General features: G+C 38.3%; 1 protein-coding gene across 5 annotated transcripts in view; it reads right to left on the bottom strand.

The window, feature by feature from the left end:
* Positions 1 to 18,892, bottom strand: part of tafa5l (TAFA chemokine like family member 5, like) — a 71,386-nt gene that overhangs the window by 9,320 nt on the left and 43,174 nt on the right. For all 5 annotated transcript variants that reach the window (XM_086068770.1, XM_086068771.1, XM_086068772.1 and 2 more), the window contains 2 exons: positions 13,295 to 13,444; positions 3,924 to 4,051 (listed from right to left, as the gene is read on the bottom strand). In XM_086068770.1, the coding sequence (XP_085924896.1) occupies positions 3,924 to 4,051; positions 13,295 to 13,444 (278 nt within the window). The remainder of the gene's footprint in view (positions 1 to 3,923; positions 4,052 to 13,294; positions 13,445 to 18,892) is intronic.

The following is an 18,892-nucleotide window of genomic DNA, read 5'->3' as shown; positions in this document are numbered from 1 at the left end:
ACATTGCTTTAATGACTTTTAGTACTGATATCCCTCGCCAACACTTTCCGGCTGAATGGAAATTAGACCATTTAAAATACATCCATTTTTCTCCAGACACATTTTTATTGCCATGGTTCAAGAGACAACTTTACACGTTACTCCTGCATTGTATTCAATGAACTGTGCTCGTCGCAGCCTAATGAGAGTAATTTTACCACAATAGAGCGCATTCATTCGAGAGCCCTTCTTTTTGTACGACGTGCAGGAGGCACATCTCACTCAAGTGCGCAAAGAACAAAATACATCACATGGAAATAAAAGCGGTGCAAGATCACAATCATGTTGTCAAAAGCACTTCTTTTAAACTTACATTTAAAAATGTGATTAGTAGAACATGCTTTTATTGTGAAACCTGACTCCGATGCTTGCAGCGCGGATTCCGTTCCTAATCAGTGATGCTGGAGTGTGAATCGTTTTCTCTTCACTGCCATTGACGGCTATAGACGTCAAAAAATCATTTTAACCATTTCTATCCGTTTAAGATTTTTTTCCACTTTGTTAACAAGAGCATGAAAACCTAGATTTTTTTTAATTGTACATTTAGAACAGATATAAAATCGTGAGTTAACTAGTCATGAGACAAATTTTAATCGCCTGACGCCCCTCATTTTTAATAATCTTTTCTTTTTGAAATCTTTAAAACAAATGAAGAAAAGATTATTAAAAATGAGGGGCATCAGGTGATTATTTTTTTTATTTTTATGACTTCACTAATTAACTCACAATTAATAACATATTTTATATCTGTTCTAAATGTGCAATAAAAAATTCTAGGTTTTCATACACTTGTTAACAAAAGTGGAACAAAAATGTTAAACTAATAGAAATAGTTAAAATAAAATTTTTGATGTCTATAGGCGTCAATGGCAGTGAATGAGTTAATGTGCCCTGCGAGCGACTGGTGACCAATCCAGGGTGTCGTCTGCATTTGGCCTCTGGGTGGTCTTGCCACTGTGAACGTGTCTTCATGAGCCGTCAAACAAAATCCAGCCTTAATCTGATGAAAACTCATTCACCGTAGTGCATCCTCAAATGTGTTTAATCACAGAGGAGTGACACATTTAATTGGCTCACAAAACTTGTGAATCATCCTCCAAGGGAGCATGTCAGCATTCATTTCAAAGCTCGCCCCACCAAGCAGACCCGAGCATGGAAAAGATCATTAGCAGCTCTCGCAACATCACGTTGCCCTCCTAAAGGCTGCCATGTCATTTGATCAGGTTCATGTGGGGGTGGGGTGGGGGGTGGGGCATTCCGAGTTTGAAGACTCAGCGCTCTATATTCGTAAGCAGCAGACAGATGAGCTTGAGCGTAAAACTTTACTTAGTCAAGTTTTGTGTGGTTGGGCTCAGCACCATGCTGGACGGTGGAGGGTGTTTGCATTGACAGGCCCCTGATGCACGTGATCATTCGGTGGCTAAAAGTAGGCTACGTTTAAGGTCTGCTGGAACCACGTCTAAGGATTGGCGCAGGTAGTTAACTCATTCACTGCCATTGATGGCTATAAACGTCAAAAATTCATTTAAACTATTTCAATTAGTTTAGCTTCCCCCCCACACTTTTGTTAACAAGAGTATGAAAACCTAGATTTTTTTAATTGTACATTTAGAACAGATATAAAATTTGTGATTAATCGTGAGTTATCTAATGAAGTCATGCGATTAATTACGATAAAAAAATGTAATTGCCTGATGCCCCGAATTTTTAATAATCTTTTTTTTATTTTATTTTTTTATTATTCATTCACTGCCATTGACGGCTATAAACGTCAAAAATTCATTTAAACTATTTCTATTAGTTCAACATTTTTTAATAATCTTTTTTTTTTAATGAATTTATGGCAGTGAATGAGTTAATGTGATTTTGGTGAACTTAATGGAACTTAATTTTAAATTGTGTGACGTTATCGTATACATTATAGACAATGTTAAATAATTTAACTTCTCTTGAAAGTTATATGTAAATTGTCGATGCCACCAATTAATATGATATGGGTGTTTGGTTGTCAGCGTAATAAGACACATTATGGCCAATGGGCAGTCAAAGAGCGTACAGTATATTTACATTAAGCTACAAAAAAAAAAACGCTTCTCAATTTTACTAATTTACTCCTCAATTAGCAAATTTGCTCCTCAAAGAAAAACTCATTTTGAGCCATGTAATGTATCTATTTTTAACAAATATTCAATACCATTACTCGATTAATATTGCCACATTTAAAAAAAGAAAACAAATTATGACTTAATTCTCATCACATGACAATTTTTTTTTTTTTACTTTTTCCTCGTTTTTTTCTTTTCAATGTGGCCCTAATGCGTACCTGTGAACTATCTACAACTATGTTCCAATTATCAACTTACTTGTGTCACACAAAATATTTGTTGTGTGTGTGCGTGTATGTGTGCATGCATGCATGTGTGTGTGTGTGTAGTTGAATGCATCACCGCTTAAATGAAAAAAGGTCACCAGACAGAGACCGTCGTCTACAAAGTGCTTGGTCCTGTATTAATTAACCTCCACTATAGTATAGATCGTATTTCCCATTCAGCTACCAGCTAGTGCTTACATAACCCATGTCTTATAATTCATAACCTTGTTTTCCTCAGCCATGCTAATTGAAAAGATGCAGAGAAGCATATCTTTGGATATGTAGCGCACACACGCACACACATACAGTATACATACACAAACATGAACCTAAGTATGCTGTCAGACTAGATTAGGACACAAGTGCAAAGCATGCGTGAAATCTGCCGCAGATGCCCGAGGCGGTCGGACGGAGGAGGCGGATGAGCGAGAGACAAGAAGGGAGAGCAAGTGAGAAAGATAAAAGGGAGAGAGAGCAAAGATCAACTGAAAACCGGCTACAGCTTTACTTCTGACGTTGTGTACCTGACCATGATGACAGATGTCAAATCTCATGAGGGCATGAACCACGCTGATTTATCAAACTGCATCTCGGCTTTCATGCGTCTTTGGTCATGGTCTAGTGAAGTGTTTCAGAAAAGTACATCGCAAGCCGTTGTTATTAAAGCATAAATGATCATCTGTTGCTGCACCAGCGTTTCTGAATGACAATACGTTTACAGCAAAATCTCCTGCTCCTCCTCTAACACGGTCAGCAACAAGTGGAGATGTACATTGTTAGTTATCTGTACAAAATAAAGCATTCATAAGCTAAGGTAGTCCACACTTGCTTCATTAAAGCAAAGCAACGGTGATCAGTTCTTGCCTTGAATGTCTTTGCTCGTTTTCAAAAGTAAGTGAATGGCAGAGGTATGGTCGAAAGCGGGCGTACTTATTCTGAAGGACAGTTCTGACGGTCTTTTGGAGATCATAAATGCAGGGACACTTTTATTGACAGCTGCATTCTTGGCAGTGAGAAAGAGTCAGGGTAACCAGACGTCTCAATTTAACCGGGACAGTCCCGAGTCTCGGCGGATTTTGCCAGCCACATTGTTTTGTCCCACTATTATGCAGGTGCCGTCCAGGAGTACCATTTATTTATTTAAGTATTTGTTTTTATTTTTTATTTTATTTAAGTATTTATTTATTTATTTTTATTTAAGTATTTATTCATTTATTTTTATTTAAGTATTTATTTAAGTATTTATTTAAGTATTTATTTAAGTATTTATTTAAGTATTTATTTAAGTATTTATTTCTTTATTTTTAGTTCAGTCAGCAAGCCAATTGCTATCTAACAGGTATGTATCATACCGGAACTAGAACTAGTTCCCGCTTCCGCGCCTAAGAATCATCGGAAATGTAGTCCTACTAGCCCAATGAACCATCCACTCCCTTGCAACGAACATTAAACAACCGAGATCATGTACGTACATGTAGTTGATAAGGCAGTTTTATAGGGTGGCGTAAATTACCGTGACGGTCTTGATGCGTCCGCTGCTTCTGGTGCAAGTCCATCCCGAGCGGTTGAAAAGGAGGCTGCAAACTTCGCCGTCCACACAGGGAGTCATCTCACACCACTGACGACTCCGCACGATTCTCGCTGGGAGAGGAGCGACACGGGTTAGGTACTATACCTCGCAGAGGACAACATTTCCAAATGATCTTTTTTTCTAAACAATAAATCAATAAATTAGACAGCATTTTTTCGATTGCGTGAAGATTCTTGGATTACTTGATTACCAAGAATGGTATAAGCAGGCCATGTGTGTATATTTAGTTTGTTTTAACCTCACAGTGGAACCATGCTGGGATCCTTGTCAAACTCCCATTGGACAGATTATTTAGATTTTTTTGAACATTTTGTATTTATTCATTCACGTACAATTGACACATAGAACATTGCTGTGCATTCTCATTGCAAATACAGTGTGTTAAATATATTTTTAATGTTGTGTGCTGATACTGAGTACTTTGCCTTTGAATTTCCCCATTGCAGCAATAATACTGTTTTATTCTATATTTCCCTTATAGGAAATAGTGCAAATAGAAATAACCTGTACTTATTTTAATTAGTTAATCCTACTCAAATGTCGAATGCAAAGTCTTATTTAAAATAAATCGTCGCTGAGGTGTAAAATGAAGTTAATCTTGCTTAATTGCTTTTAACAGCATTTGCTGCTGCGAAGGACAGAGACGGTTCGAATTGTATATTTTTGAATAAGAGAATACGAGACTTTAAATGATGCACTCTTTTATACTATATTCAAACTGAACTAATAAATACATAAATAAATATGGAATATCTCATTAATTTATTCATCCACTTTCTACTAATTACACACTAATTTGCAGTTTATATTCATGCATTGTTAAAGTACATAGTAAGCAGCGGACCAAGATTATTATTATGTTTATTTGTCCTAATGTGAAAATTAACGCTGACAAACATTTCCCAACCACATCATGAAAAGAGGACCAGATTAGAAAAAGCAAATGGAAAGCTGACACATCCAAGCTATCAGTCTGATGCAGACGAGGAGGGCGCCGTCATCTTGCGAGCGACGCTCTCGTCGCTCCTGTGAGCTGCATCTGCGTGACATTGAATTAGCATCCGCCTGTGGTCCACAACGATAAGAGCTGATTGTTCTTTACACAGTGTGCTAAAAAAAAAAACACACGCAAAGGTTATCGGCCCTCAATGGACCTGGCCGGGTCCAACCCACTTACCTCCCCCTTCCCTTCCATAGGCAGCCTTTTGTGGAACGAGGTAACATGGTCGGCAAATTGAAAGAAAGGGATGACGATTTGTCGAACGCCTATGGATGGGGGGGTGTATCTTATTTCTTTGAATACGGCGTATCCCATCAGCAGAGTAATAAAACCTTCACGAGACAGGTTATCTCATCAAGCCCAACAAGACTTAAGAGCCTATTTGCACCTCATACCTGCAATCCCATACAAAAAAAATGTTACGGGGAGCCCGCAGAAACGCTCCAGTGACCTTCCTCCTGTAACACCTCTGTGAAGTTTCATTCCAAATTTATCAGTCAGTTGCACATGTAGTTGGGGGTACATGACTGGGCCAGCAAAACTCAATTTCCAGAGCCGAGAAAATAAAAAAAAGGCTGAGTTGGCGCAGCGACGGGAGTGCTGACTAACCAACCAGGGAGCGCGTCCGACTCCATCTGAGAATGGTGGAGGTCAGATGAAATAAATTTGTCTTCAGGCTGCCGCACTGTGCTGTGACCTTGTTACTGCTTCAATGCGGGGCCATGACTTGATCCAGGCTGTCAAACTGTGAAGCGGTCTAACTAGTCTAATAGTGTTTTAGGAGGTAGACCACTATAGAGATAGAACAGTGCCGTTATTTTTTGACATTTCGATTCCCCACATGTTCATCTTTATTTCACTGGCAGTCTTTTTTTTACCCCCTCATTATTTTTTTTCAGCATTGTTTTATTAGGCTAGTAGTGAGGAAATGCAACACTGACTTAATTATCCAATGTCATTGCCACAGCTGCAAACAGAGGTCTATGCTATTAGTGGACTAGCTAGGGCAGTTGTTTGTAGGGCTTGTGCAACCACACTATTACAGGCTGTGGTTTTTTTTGGGGTAGTTACAGAAAAATAAATATAGTAAAATAAGAAAATTATTACGTCAAATAAGAAAATGATTACGTCAAATAAGCAAAATTATCCGCCAACAGAACAAGAACATTTTACTTAAATTTGCCTGTAAGATTTAGAAAAATAAGAATCTCAACCACAGCTTGAAAATCTTTTTTTTTATATACTTAAAACAAGTAATATTGACTTTTTCAAGCTGTAATATATAGAACTCTTTTCTTAAAACACATAAAGACTCTCTTATGCTTGGCCAACTTAGCCTGAGTGTCAAGTAGGGAGGTAACAGGTCCCATTTTTTATTGTCTTTATGACCCAGCCAGGGATTGAACCCACAACCTCCCAGTCTGAGGACACTCTACCACTAGACCACTGAGCTGGTAGTGCTGGAAAGAGGACAAATTAGCTTTGTAAATATAACGAAACAAACCACATGAACGCCCCCCCCCCCCCTCCAAATAATGCTTATACAATAAAGAGCTATATTGCACTTTTGTCGGATTGTTTTCACTTTTGTATTTTTCCATTTATCTCATTACTAGATTATGCTAAATCTTAAAATAGGAAAATTCAATTTATGAAACCCCAGTTCAGGGCCGTTGATTGTTGGTTAGTCATCTTAAAATATGGGGAAAAAATTGTTTTAAGCCACTCAGTACTTAAAACTGGCTGTTGAACCTCAATGCCTGGGCTGCTTGATCAAATAAGAAAATTACGTAATAATTATCGGAAAATAAAGCAGAATGATCTTGTCTGACAATTTTATTTTAAATAAAATTAATTTGTCAGAGCGAAATAAGTAAATTTTGGTTACATTTAAGAAATTATATCTTACTTAAGATTTAAATTTTTCCTGTCCATATGTACTTATCATAGTGTTGTAAAAGTTGCCTACACTTAACCACTGTAGCTGGGAGCACAAAAGAAATCAAATCATTGTGGAAAAATCTGATCCAAACAACATATATCTTTTGGAAAACATTACCATATGTAGTGCCATGAAAGATTTGTTTCTTGGATGTTGTTCTTAGCCTTCTTGTTTTTAATGACTTCTGTCAGTCATCGTTGATTGGCATCAATTACCCCCCCCCCCCCCCCCCCCAATTGAAAATAACTGCTTAGTCCAAAATAAATTTGTGTGTAGAGTAGAAAATGTAAAAGTCTGAGAGCGGCACGGTAATTGTGCTTCAAGCACTCGTGGAAATAGCACAATAGAAAAAAACGATTTCTCAAAACAACGAGGAAATGTTGAGGCTGCACTAAAAGCAGAATCAAACGGAACATCTGCAAAATGCGTGACCTCTTTGCAAAGTGTGCATAAATGCTTGGAGCCAGAATAAACACAGTCTCACAGTTGACTCTTATCATGATGACTATCAAGCCACATGCGATAACGGTGTGGTGGCATGGCAACAGGAAGGCCAGCAGAGAGAAGAAGACAGCTTGGGAAGAAGATTAGAGTTAGATCTTGCGATGTTGTGTGCAGATGTCATCAAAAAAAGCAGGTCAAAACAAAGACAAAGAAAATGCATGTGGCCCGGACATGAGATCAAAGAGGAAGAGATTCAAACAGACTGACCATTGAGTTTAGAAAATAGATACACAATCAATTAAAAAACTGAAAATTCTACATACAAATGTGTGTTTTCTATCTATACAGAAGAACATGTTGTAAAGTTATGGCCCGAGTCATTGTTTCCGTTTTTTAAATTCCAGAAAACACGAAAAACAGAACCACATTATTATTATAAATTTCATTTCAGAGGTAGAGTTGATTGATCTGCATTATGAGATATTTAAGACAAACAAAAATCAAAATGTGGCTCAGTCTGTTATTTTAACAAGGTGACGATATGACGCAATGTTTTCCTGACAAAATGAAATATGGAAGAGCAGTCACACCTCCCATTTTTTGTCATGACCTAGCCAAGAATTGAACCCACAACCTCCAAGTCTGAGGGTAGGCACTCTACCACTAGACCACTAAGCTGGTACTGAAAGGAGGAACAATTAGCTTACTAAATATAACGAAATGAACCATATTGCACTCGTCTTAAATCTTAAAATAAGAAAACTTGTGAAACCCCAGTTCAGGGCCTTTGATGTTGGTTAGTTGTCATCTTAAAATGTGGGAAATGCTTGTTTTAATCCTCACAGTACTTAAAACTGGCTGTTAACACTCAATGCCAAGACTGCTTGATCAAATAAGATCATTAAGTAATTAGTATCTTAAAATAAGCACAATGATCTTGCCTGACAATTTCATTTTGAGTAAAAATAACTTATCAAAATAAGCAAATTTAGGTTACATTTAAGAAATTATATCTTACTTAAGATTTCAGTTTTTGCAGTGCAGTTCCGCCTCAAAAGGTTAAGTGCCCCTAATGTTGCACATTTCTACATTTTAGGAAGTGTCGAGCTCTAAAATGACACAAATATTCCCCAAAATACACAAAGGATGAAGAAACTCAGCAAGCTTGCCCTCCACTTGAAATTACTCTGTTTTGGGGTCTTACAAATGAGCCACTTTGCACCCACTTCCTGTTCAACGGCAACTCCATTTTGGCTTGTGCAAGAGTCAATAAGTGTGACTGCAAACAGGTTGGGAGGTGCGATTCAAAGTATTAGCCCATTTCTCTTTCATTAAGCCACCAGTTGCACACTATTGTAAATGTTGTAAATGTCCCGAAGGCTACACTCGAGGAATTAAGCCATGGATTTAACTTTCGCTTCATTACAGCAGACTAAAGTTAGAGTTACAAATCCATGCGGTTTAGTTGGCCATTTTATACTTTGGAACCACAAAGTAATGCTCGAGGTCACCAGCAAGCACTGAGAAAGCGCCTGACTCTGATCAGAGCCAAAGGCGGTTGAATCACCGATCTCTTCATAGAAGACAACGCAAACAAATCCGCGCACTCGTTACTCCTCAAGGGTTGTGAGGATTTACAGGTGGAACGTTTATAAACGTCTTAAAACTGATGTTTGGAATGTAAGCTTAGCAGTATAAAAGCTTCAGGGAATTGCAAACACAGACTTGAAGTTTAAGTGCCGTCTTGTAATCCCCTCACTTTCTTCAATCATGAGCTGGCAGTAGAAATGTTGGATGACAAATAAGTATACATGAAGCATGCGTAACTGAGTTGGGGATGATGGCATGTGAATCAGGTCCACCTTGTAAAGATTCAAATTACCAACAGGGGGACATCGGAAAGATGGAGAAGCTTAGTAGCAGCAGCTGCCTACAACCGGTGAGCAAGCATAACATTTCGGGCGTGATGGCTGAACGAAAAAGACAACAAAAAAAAATCCTCAATATTGCGATTGCAACTATTTTTTCAAGGTACTCTTCCCATGCATTTTTTTTAAATATATAATATCAGATTTTATATACATAAATGTTTTGGTTTTACCATTTCTTTTTTTATTCAAGCATGCAAGTAAACTTTTCCAGACAAGTTTTTTGTGCTGATTCCGAATCTCGGTTTTTCTCAAGAACATTTAATAATAATAATAATAATAATAATAACAATAATAATAATAATAATAATATATTTAAGAATTAAGGGTTAGGCTCAGCAACAGGTGTATAAATTACAAAACATGGTAAACTCTTTTTTGCTTTTATAGGTCAAGCTTACAAACAAAAACAAAAAAAGAAAATATCTGGAAAACCTGATATGCTCCAAAAAACAGGAAAGCCATTTTTAAATCAGCGTTCAAAACACATTTAATGACACATAAAGCCATATCTGAATACAATTTGCGGTTGATCAGTGTTATTTGAAGACTGTGTGGATATTTTAATATGCTGCACTTCTTAAGCATGGAACATTTCTAGACACAAAATGAGTAAATAAATAAAATACGCAAGTAGATACATACATATAAAATGAATCAGAGATGATTATTTTTTAAACCCGATTGCAGCATTTGCGTTTTAACAATTGCATTCTATTACATTGCAACGTCAATGTGTCCGTATAATTCCACTGCTTGGGGAGTAACGGAATACATGTACCGGCGTTTCGTAATCAGATTACAAAAAAAATGTAACTGTATTCCATTACAGTTACAGGAAAAAAACATTTAAATCAGATTACAGGCGAAAGAGAGAGAAAGAGAGAGAGAGAGAGAGAGAGAGAGAGAGCGAGAGAGAGCAAGAGAGAGCAAGAGAGAGAGAGAGAGAGAGAAGGACAGAGCGAGAGAGAGCGCGTGCACGCCCGCGCGAGTGGGACCGTTGCTACATGTCGGGGAGGTGGGAACGAACTAACTGACTAGTCGTGTCTTCCACACGCGGGCAGTTTGAAAAAGCTTCACGGGCGGGAGGAGGAAATGGCGACCGGTATTCACTGGAACTTACTCGGAGCGAAAGTTTGAGCTAAGAGTCCAGCGGCATGCTACGCGCTGTAGCTTCTTGCTAGCTAGCCCGCTAGCCTACAACCATAATGTTACACCTTCCAAACAAATCTTCCTCCCATCAATTCACTATTTAAACATCATACACAACATATACACGGCTAAACTTGGGATAAAAGTTCCTTTTGCAGTTGATGTCACGCATCGTCATCTTCATTGGAAGCATCTATCTATCTATCTATCTATCTATCTATCAAACTGTGAGGTGTGATTGCTTTCAATGACAGTTCGAAAACAGCATATGGCCTTCAATCAATCAATCGCCTACATGCTTTTTAATTACACAAGGATTTTTGCTATTTGTAGGCTGCCCGGGTCCCTATCACCCGCAAATAGCAGGGGCACATTGTATAGAATATATATTGTGGTGATATTTATTTTAATTTTATTTTCATGAGCATACTCACTATATGAGTAATCCAAAAGTAATCCAGTTACATTACTTTAATATTATGGTGCTTGGATTACGTTACTAACAACAATTTTTAGCAGGTAACTTGTAACTGTAACGGATTACATTTTAAAAGAAACCCTCCCAACCCTGGCCACTCGTTACCATCAAATTTGCCCGTCCCTTAACTTGGCCAGGTAGACCTCAAAAAGGCAATCAAACATTCAAGCTGCTTCTCATTTGTTATAATAAGAAATTGACCAACAGGACAGTAAGACCTTCTTTGTTTTTGCTACCAACAGTTTCAGAGACTAGAATACACGTCCCAAAGAGTCAGTGGTGAATAAACAAGATTAAGTGAGAAAAGTGGTTTGTGTGCTTAGAAGGGCAACAGCCCATCTCTGGCAATCCCCGTTAGAGGCCAAAGTAACTGAATATACTTCGGACAAAAAGGTCAAAGAGGATATTTGAAGCTATTTGTCCCATGAGCTTCTCACACAATATGCAGAATTCCACTTAAAAGCTTTGCAGCGTTGGGCCCTATCGGCTGTTCGCAGGAAGCATTTCAATGAGGCCACGAGCAACAGATTCAGTCTTTAATGCACTGGCTGCTAATAGAGTACAGGGCGCAGTGCAGCGGGAAACCAGTGGAAATCAATTTCCTCCTGCTTTAATCATAGTTCTCTCTAAGTTAATTAGTATCTGTTGAGTGTTTAGAGGGAAGCACAGAGGGCTGTTAAAAACCACGTTTGGGAACGTGACGCGAGCCATGGGACCGCATGCGGCGCGGAGGCTATTAGATGCTGAGAGTCATCGGAACTAATGGGGCTTGCGGTGCATGTCATTGTGATATTGGGAGATCCAATCAGCACGGCCGTGTCAACCGCCGTTAAAGCCCGTCTGTCACGTTCCACCAGATATCGTCTGATAACCCAGACAGGCCATCGCGCATTAAACCATATCCAGCTCACTGTCTACGCCATGAGTGATCCCTATTTAGCCGGCGTTATTAAACAGCTGAGGATGCGGGTGATTTAACAGCACACTAAAAAACATCAAAAGTGAATTCATATAGACTGTGAACGTGTCGCTATCAGGAGACAGAGCAACAGTTTAACTGAACTCCAGAGTTTTTTTCTAACACACACACACACACACACACCCCTACACACACACACACACACACACACACACACACCCACACCCACACACACACTTCTATCTTGCACTGTAAACTGCAAACTTACTAAAACACACTATGATGTAAATCAACCATATATCATCTTCTCCCATTCTCCTGTGCTTTGTGTCCCTGATCAGGCCAGCCAAGGCCGTCTCCATGGCAACGAGACAATATGTTTTGTCCTTCCAGCTGGGACATTTACACTTGCATATTTAGGATTCTACACAATGCATACGCATGCCTTGTTATCATCGCGTTGGTTGGCTCGTCCACACCGGCCCATTATCACCTGTCTTGTACTGGTCAGTGGCGCATTTGGTAAAGTGCATTGTCCAGTAACCAGGATATCGCAGGGTTCAATTCCCACCTCTGACTGTATATTGTAAATATAACCATGGCTATAACGCTAAGTGAATGCATGTTAGCTTTCAGCATCAGACGACACTTTTAAAAATAAAGACATTGGTACCTCGGAGTTTGAACATAATTCGTTCCTGCGAAGTGTTCAAAGTCCGAATTGTTCAACCTCCGAAACATTTCTTTCCATAGGAAATAATGTAAATGCAATTAATCCGTTCCCAAGCTCCAAAAACAGAATTTTAATTTCTATTTATGTTTTTTTACATTTATACCCTGTAAAATATTTAAACAAAAAAAAATACCTTACCTTTTTTGTTGTGGTGGCATCAGTGGATGATAAATGTTTTGTTAATTGCTAGCTTTAGTTCACTGCTGAGTTTGTGTATTTTACATCGGGCATATTGTTAGACGACTAAGCGGTCCTTGTGTGCGTTTAACGTCAGGCACGTTGTTGAACAGCTAAGAAGGGTCCTTGTGCCAGTATTTACAGAAGTAGTCACGGTAGTAACGGTGCGATAATCCACTGTGGTTCGTAGCACTGTATGTTTTTCTTTGCTGCCACTGGCACTCTTGTCTTTCTTTGGGCCTATGGCGAAGAAAATTGTCGTGGAAAAATCAAATTTCTGCAGAAATTGCACTTTGCCTAGTTGACAAGAGATATTGATAAAGACCCGAAACAAACTACAAAAGCAATAGAAGACCCTCTTAAATATTATAAATATTATATAATGTCTTTTTTATATTCAATATTCAATGTCCTGAGCAAAATACATTTTAAAAACTCATTGAAAATGTATTCTGAATAATGCCTATAAAAACACTGTATGTGCCCTCCCCAGAGAAAGCAGAACATATTTTCCACATACCATCGACACATGCCGGCCTCGCCCGCGTGGTGCCGGCGATCTGACCTCTCCGGCAGGCGCAGCGGGCCGTCTGCCTGGCGATGGTCCGTCTGGGAACGCTGCTGTCCCTGTTGAGCATGACTATCTCGCAGGTTCCCACCGCCAACTGGCCTGCGAAACACAGCGGTGAGCAGCAAAGTGCATTAGCATAATGAGCCTGTAATGGACACATTGCGCAAAAACGAATGCTGTTGAAAGGCGGCGTGAGCGGCTCTTCGAAAGCCATCAATACGGCACAAGTGATTTCATCACTGCCGAAAATTACACGGCCTGAATGCCTCTTCCTTTTAAGTGCAGTTTAAATGGATTCTGTGTGTGTGTGTGTGTGTGCGAGTCTTCTTATTATTTGTACTAATGTCGCCTTGTGTGTCTGGAATTTAAATAAATTAAACATGTGAAATGACAAAAAAATGTATTGTCTTGCTAATAGACTTATAAAGATCTGAGAGGCTGCTATTGTACTGCTGCAATTTTATACATTGTTTAGTTTACATAGCATAAAAATGCATTGGAATTTCCTGTAATATGCAGAACAAAATAATCACGTATTGTCAGATTTTGGAAGAAAGACGAAAAAGTAAACCGGAAGAAGACAAAATGTGAGTGAATATATTTTTCATCAAATAATGGTCTCTGATGTTTATGCAATATTTTCAGCTGTTTTTTTAATTGCTCATCGAAAAAAAATTTTTAATACACATACAGAATAAATAAATAATCAGATGTGTGCTGTTGATTTCAAATAATCACAAAATGAGTACACACATGGAAGTCTAGCAAAGACAGAGTAATAACCAAAATTCTAATAATAATTACATTTTTATCTTAAGATGTAGTGTTAAATGAAATGGGGGAATCCCTGTAACCTACTACTGAAATGGGCACTTTCGCCAATCATCAATTCCCATCAATGACCTTTTGCCGAAAGCTTCTGCATTTTTGCGAAAAGTACACGGAATGAGAAGGACCGTTTGTACTCACCCCGATCGACGGACGTGAACCTCCCTTAGTCGGTTTATTTTTGGGTTGCTTTGCGTCATTAAGCACTCGTCGAAAGGTGGGTATTATCATTCAATGGGTTTTTATTGTTTTGAAATTTTTAAGCGAATTTACTGAACATGCGGACATGCGACTTATGCCTGTTTTCATCTGTTCTTCTTTTGCACATATTGAGAGGGGACTCTGCCGCTGTAGGTGGCAGTATACACCATAGAGATGTGATCTACCAGTCATTTAAAAGAAGAAGCAGAACAGGAAGTGACTGCGCCGTGCGACAACGTCGTATGAGTTTGCTTTTGTAATTCTTGATCAACCGTAGCGTTTCTTTGCTGTTTTCCACCTAAAATTGCATTAATATTCACTTCTTTAATTAATATAAAAAATATTTCAGTTTCGTAGCCCCCCCAAACATACCTTACTTTATCGTCCGCCATTGCTTTGTCACTACAAACGTACGTGTGACGTAATATCCGGTCAAAACGTGTGACGTGTATACAGTCTTGCCAGCGTTTATTATAAACCTGTTTCCATAGCCAAAATTCGCTATTACCTTTTTTCGATACGCTTCAAAATTCACTCCCACCAAGCGTCAAAACTTTTTTTTGCAATATTTTGGCCTTTAAAATTTTTTTTTCTTTCTAGCGTTTCCATTCAGTTTTATTTTCGTATTTCTTGAAAATTCTAATACAAATGGGTGAATGGAAACCCAACTAATGATGTGATTGACGTAGTTGCTCACCTCTGCTATACTATTTGAGACTAAATCAATCAGAATCATTTCTGCTGGTTGCAATCAAGTAGTGCATTCCATTTCTATTCAATCAGCAGAGTTCCTAGCAATCATCAAATAGATGAATCAGTTATGATGCCTGCCTAACCTTACAGATGACCAATTCAGAATCTTCAAAGCTTAAAAAAAAGGGGGGGGGGGGATTCCTGCAAATGTAATCCAAAAATGATCTTGAAAACCTCAAATTGTGAAATGCCAAGTGGAAAAGGTTAAATAGATCTGGTGTGCAGCAACATAATGAAATGTTTAATTAGGAGCGTGACTGAGCTCTCCACTTTCTCCTGATCCCGATTGCAGTGACAACGTCTTCACTGGACAAACAACAGCGGCGCTTCAAATGTTTGCTCGATGGGGTCTCTTTGACATACCGGCTTCACACTCGGCCAGGTTTTTTTCAAAGATCACACAATCACAACACCACACAATCATTGATGCATTTGCTCCCCTCTGTGTGGCCTTCTAAAGCTTGCAGCTCCAGTGAGTATTAAACATTAAGACAGTTGTTCTGTCGATGAAAGGACTTGAAAACCAGAGGGAAGGTGTTTAATTATCTTTTATGCAGACTTTGCCGGTGCATTCAAGAGAACGATTAGTCACTAATGGTGTTCTATGAATAATCACGATGTAATCACAGCAAGTGACATTTCGGAGAAGCGATGAGTCAGCGCTCAGTTTGTAGACAACAGCTTTTACCAGGTGAAATCACAGTAGGGGTTTTTGTGGCAGCGTCAGATGAAGGGTAACGCGCCACGTACACACTTCATACAAAACTCTTGATCCAAGAGTTCATATGGAATCTTTACCATTCTAAATTTCCTTGATAACGGTTGTATTCTCTAATACATAATAATACACAAAACAAAGATTTCTCAATTGCAAGTAAATAAAGAAAAATACAAATGCATGTGTAATTGTTCCTAATCCAACATTGTTGCAAGACAGCAAAAAGGCCAAGTAGTTGAAAGTACAGTTTTTATTTTGACCACTAGGGGGGTTTGTGTGTACATGAAGCCTCACCAGCAGAACCTTTTTGTGAACCAATTGGATGGAAAGTTTCGAGTGTTCAAAACGCTTCATCTGCCCATCACTACCAAACAGCTTCTCTTCTTTTTGTTTATTGGCGCACCAATCAGCTTCCTCGTATCTTGTCCAGGTGTTCCTCATTGTCTCGTCTGTTTTTTTTGTATTGAGTATCATATTTGTTTTGGACTTTGTTAACGTTGTCAGCACTTTTGCTTTTTCCATGTGCCTTTGCTTTCTTTTTGTTCCTGTGAAAACAAATTATTTTCGGCACTCCTCGCCTCCCTACTTCCCTACACTTCTGTCCTAATTCCATCATAACCTGAATAAATTACTGATGGCCATAACTCTGCGAAATGTTCAGAACTGGTGTCACAAAAGATAACGTATTACAACTGCACACTGCAAGTTTTCCCCTTTGAAGAATTCTCCCTGGAGTCCAACACACTTTCGTAGCTTTTCCGTCAACACGGCGCTCGTTATGGAGCCAGGTTGGGCAAGGAAGGAGGTTACTCCAGCACGGCCAGGAACAGTCAGATGCTCAAGGCATTGTGAGTAGGCACATTCGGTAGTGATGGGAAAATGAAGCACTTGTGATATATTTGGACTCCCCTAGATGGTGCTCTTGGTTTAAATATAAAAGCTAGTGCAAAGGACATTGATTACATTTCCACTGCGTCTTTCAACCAAGAATGGCATCTAGAGGAGTCAAAAAATATTACAAGTGCTTCATGAAGCTTCATTTTCCCATCACTAACATTCGGCCACGAGTTGTCCTGCCACAATGCTTGTTTCTTCTCGCACACTGAACGAAGCATTTGACGCAGGATGTCTTTGTAGAAGTAGTAATAAATTTTGTGCCACAGTGAACGGGAAAACTTGATGTTTGGGTTTGAAATATTTTTATATTATATTATATTATACATTTATATGACCGAAAACTAGTTGAAGCTGCAGTGTGTTGATTATTATCTGCAGTCTTTTTGAGTTCTGTCTGAAAACGATGTTTAAAAAGCGATCTGTTAAATCCCACCTTCATTTGTTGACTATTTGATTTATGTTGGACAAAAATTATATGCTTTTGGAAGGCCTAATATTGCACTCATTGAAATATCTGGATTCATTTGATCATATTTCCATAAATAGTGACCAGTGCTCTAATTCACGTCATGCCCCAATTATAAGTCAGGTGAGTCAAACACAAAATTCAAACCAAAAAGTCTGAACTTATAGTATCTTGCTGAAGTAATGCAGTGCCATTTCACAAAGTTATGACAATCCTGAGCATGGCAAAACAAGTCGAAAGCAAATTATATGATATTCATTGTAATATATGCAATATACTGCCTTTAGGTTTTATCTGTTGCAACACTCAACTCACACCCGTCCTGATTAGTTAAATGACTCTTTTTTTGTGTACACCACTGGGCACTTTAACATCATCACAATTGTATCTACTTTTTAATTAATTTCTAATCTGTATTACTATATACTATTATTTATTTCATATTGTGTGTTTTTTTTTATTAGAATATGATAACTATTTAAATTTTGCACCAGGGAGCAGCACCATCTCGTATCTTAATGTTACAATGACAATAAAGGCAATACTAATGACGTACCGCGATTAATACTGTACTGTACATTCATCTATTTTCTATGATCCATATTATTAGTTATATTATTTGATTAAATTCATTTGTAGAAATAATAGCCTCTTAATGATCATGAAGTTCTTGATAAATGTCCTATATGTAATAAATGCCTGGTGCACTTAGTAAACAAATACCTGTATTTGAATAATAATAATAAACATTTTGAATTATGAGCATCATTTGTGAAATTAATATTGTAACATCCCAGGGTGCCTAAGTGATGTCAAGAACATTTAATAATGATAGTTATTGATTTGGAAAAATTTTAATTAATAATTTTGAATGAAATTTTATTAATTATTTTTTGTTGTTGTTGTCACTTGTCAGTATTTTGCTGGGGAGCTCACATAGTTCTAGTCTCATAATGAGGAGTGGATGGTCCATTTTGAATACCCACTTCAGGTACCACTTTATAAAAGGGTGAAGAACAGATGACCTTACATTTTGAGGGTATTAAATGAAAGATTCCCCATAAGAAGTCCATTACCTATCTTACCTATCAGAGCACCTTTTCTGGAGGTTACTTAAAGCTCAGTCTCCTCAAAGGTTTCACCACTTTTTTCCTTCAGTGGAAAGCTGCCTTGAAAAAGAAGAAAATAAAAGCAGCTGCGAAAAGTGAAATTGCACATTCCAGAAGGTCAAAGCAGGCATCGCTCTTTAAGTATGATACATCTCCACCCGCAAAGCTTCAATTGGAGATATTCAAGTTGCTCCAAAGAGTGAAATGGGTAAAAAAAAAAAATTTATTAACACAAATTGTTTATGATGTGACGTAAGCTGAGAGTTAAAAAAGTTGACATGCATGTCACGGTGAGAATAAAAGAGAACCTTAACATTTTTACATTGGAAACATAGGGGTAACTACAAACAGGGAAAAATATAATAATATAGTTAGTTTGTTTTTGATGCCACCGCCAAAGGATGTCAATGACGGCAAAATGGAAAGTGTGATGGCCCCCCATTAAGCTGACAACTGAACAGCATAAGTTATACACGTCCTGGCGGCTCAGTACAATATGACTAAAGCGACTGTGAGCTGGCATCAATAATACAAGAGGGACGATGCTAATGTACACCGTGGAGTCAGATATGTTT

The sequence above is a fragment of the Leptonotus elevatus genome, chromosome 2, assembly GCF_054856555.1.
Source record: "Leptonotus elevatus isolate MCC_2025b chromosome 2, RoL_Lele_1.0, whole genome shotgun sequence".
Lineage (NCBI taxonomy): Eukaryota > Metazoa > Chordata > Actinopteri > Syngnathiformes > Syngnathidae > Leptonotus > Leptonotus elevatus.
The sequence above is the reverse complement of the archived record's forward strand: the minus strand, read 5'-3'. Positions and strand labels throughout refer to the sequence as shown.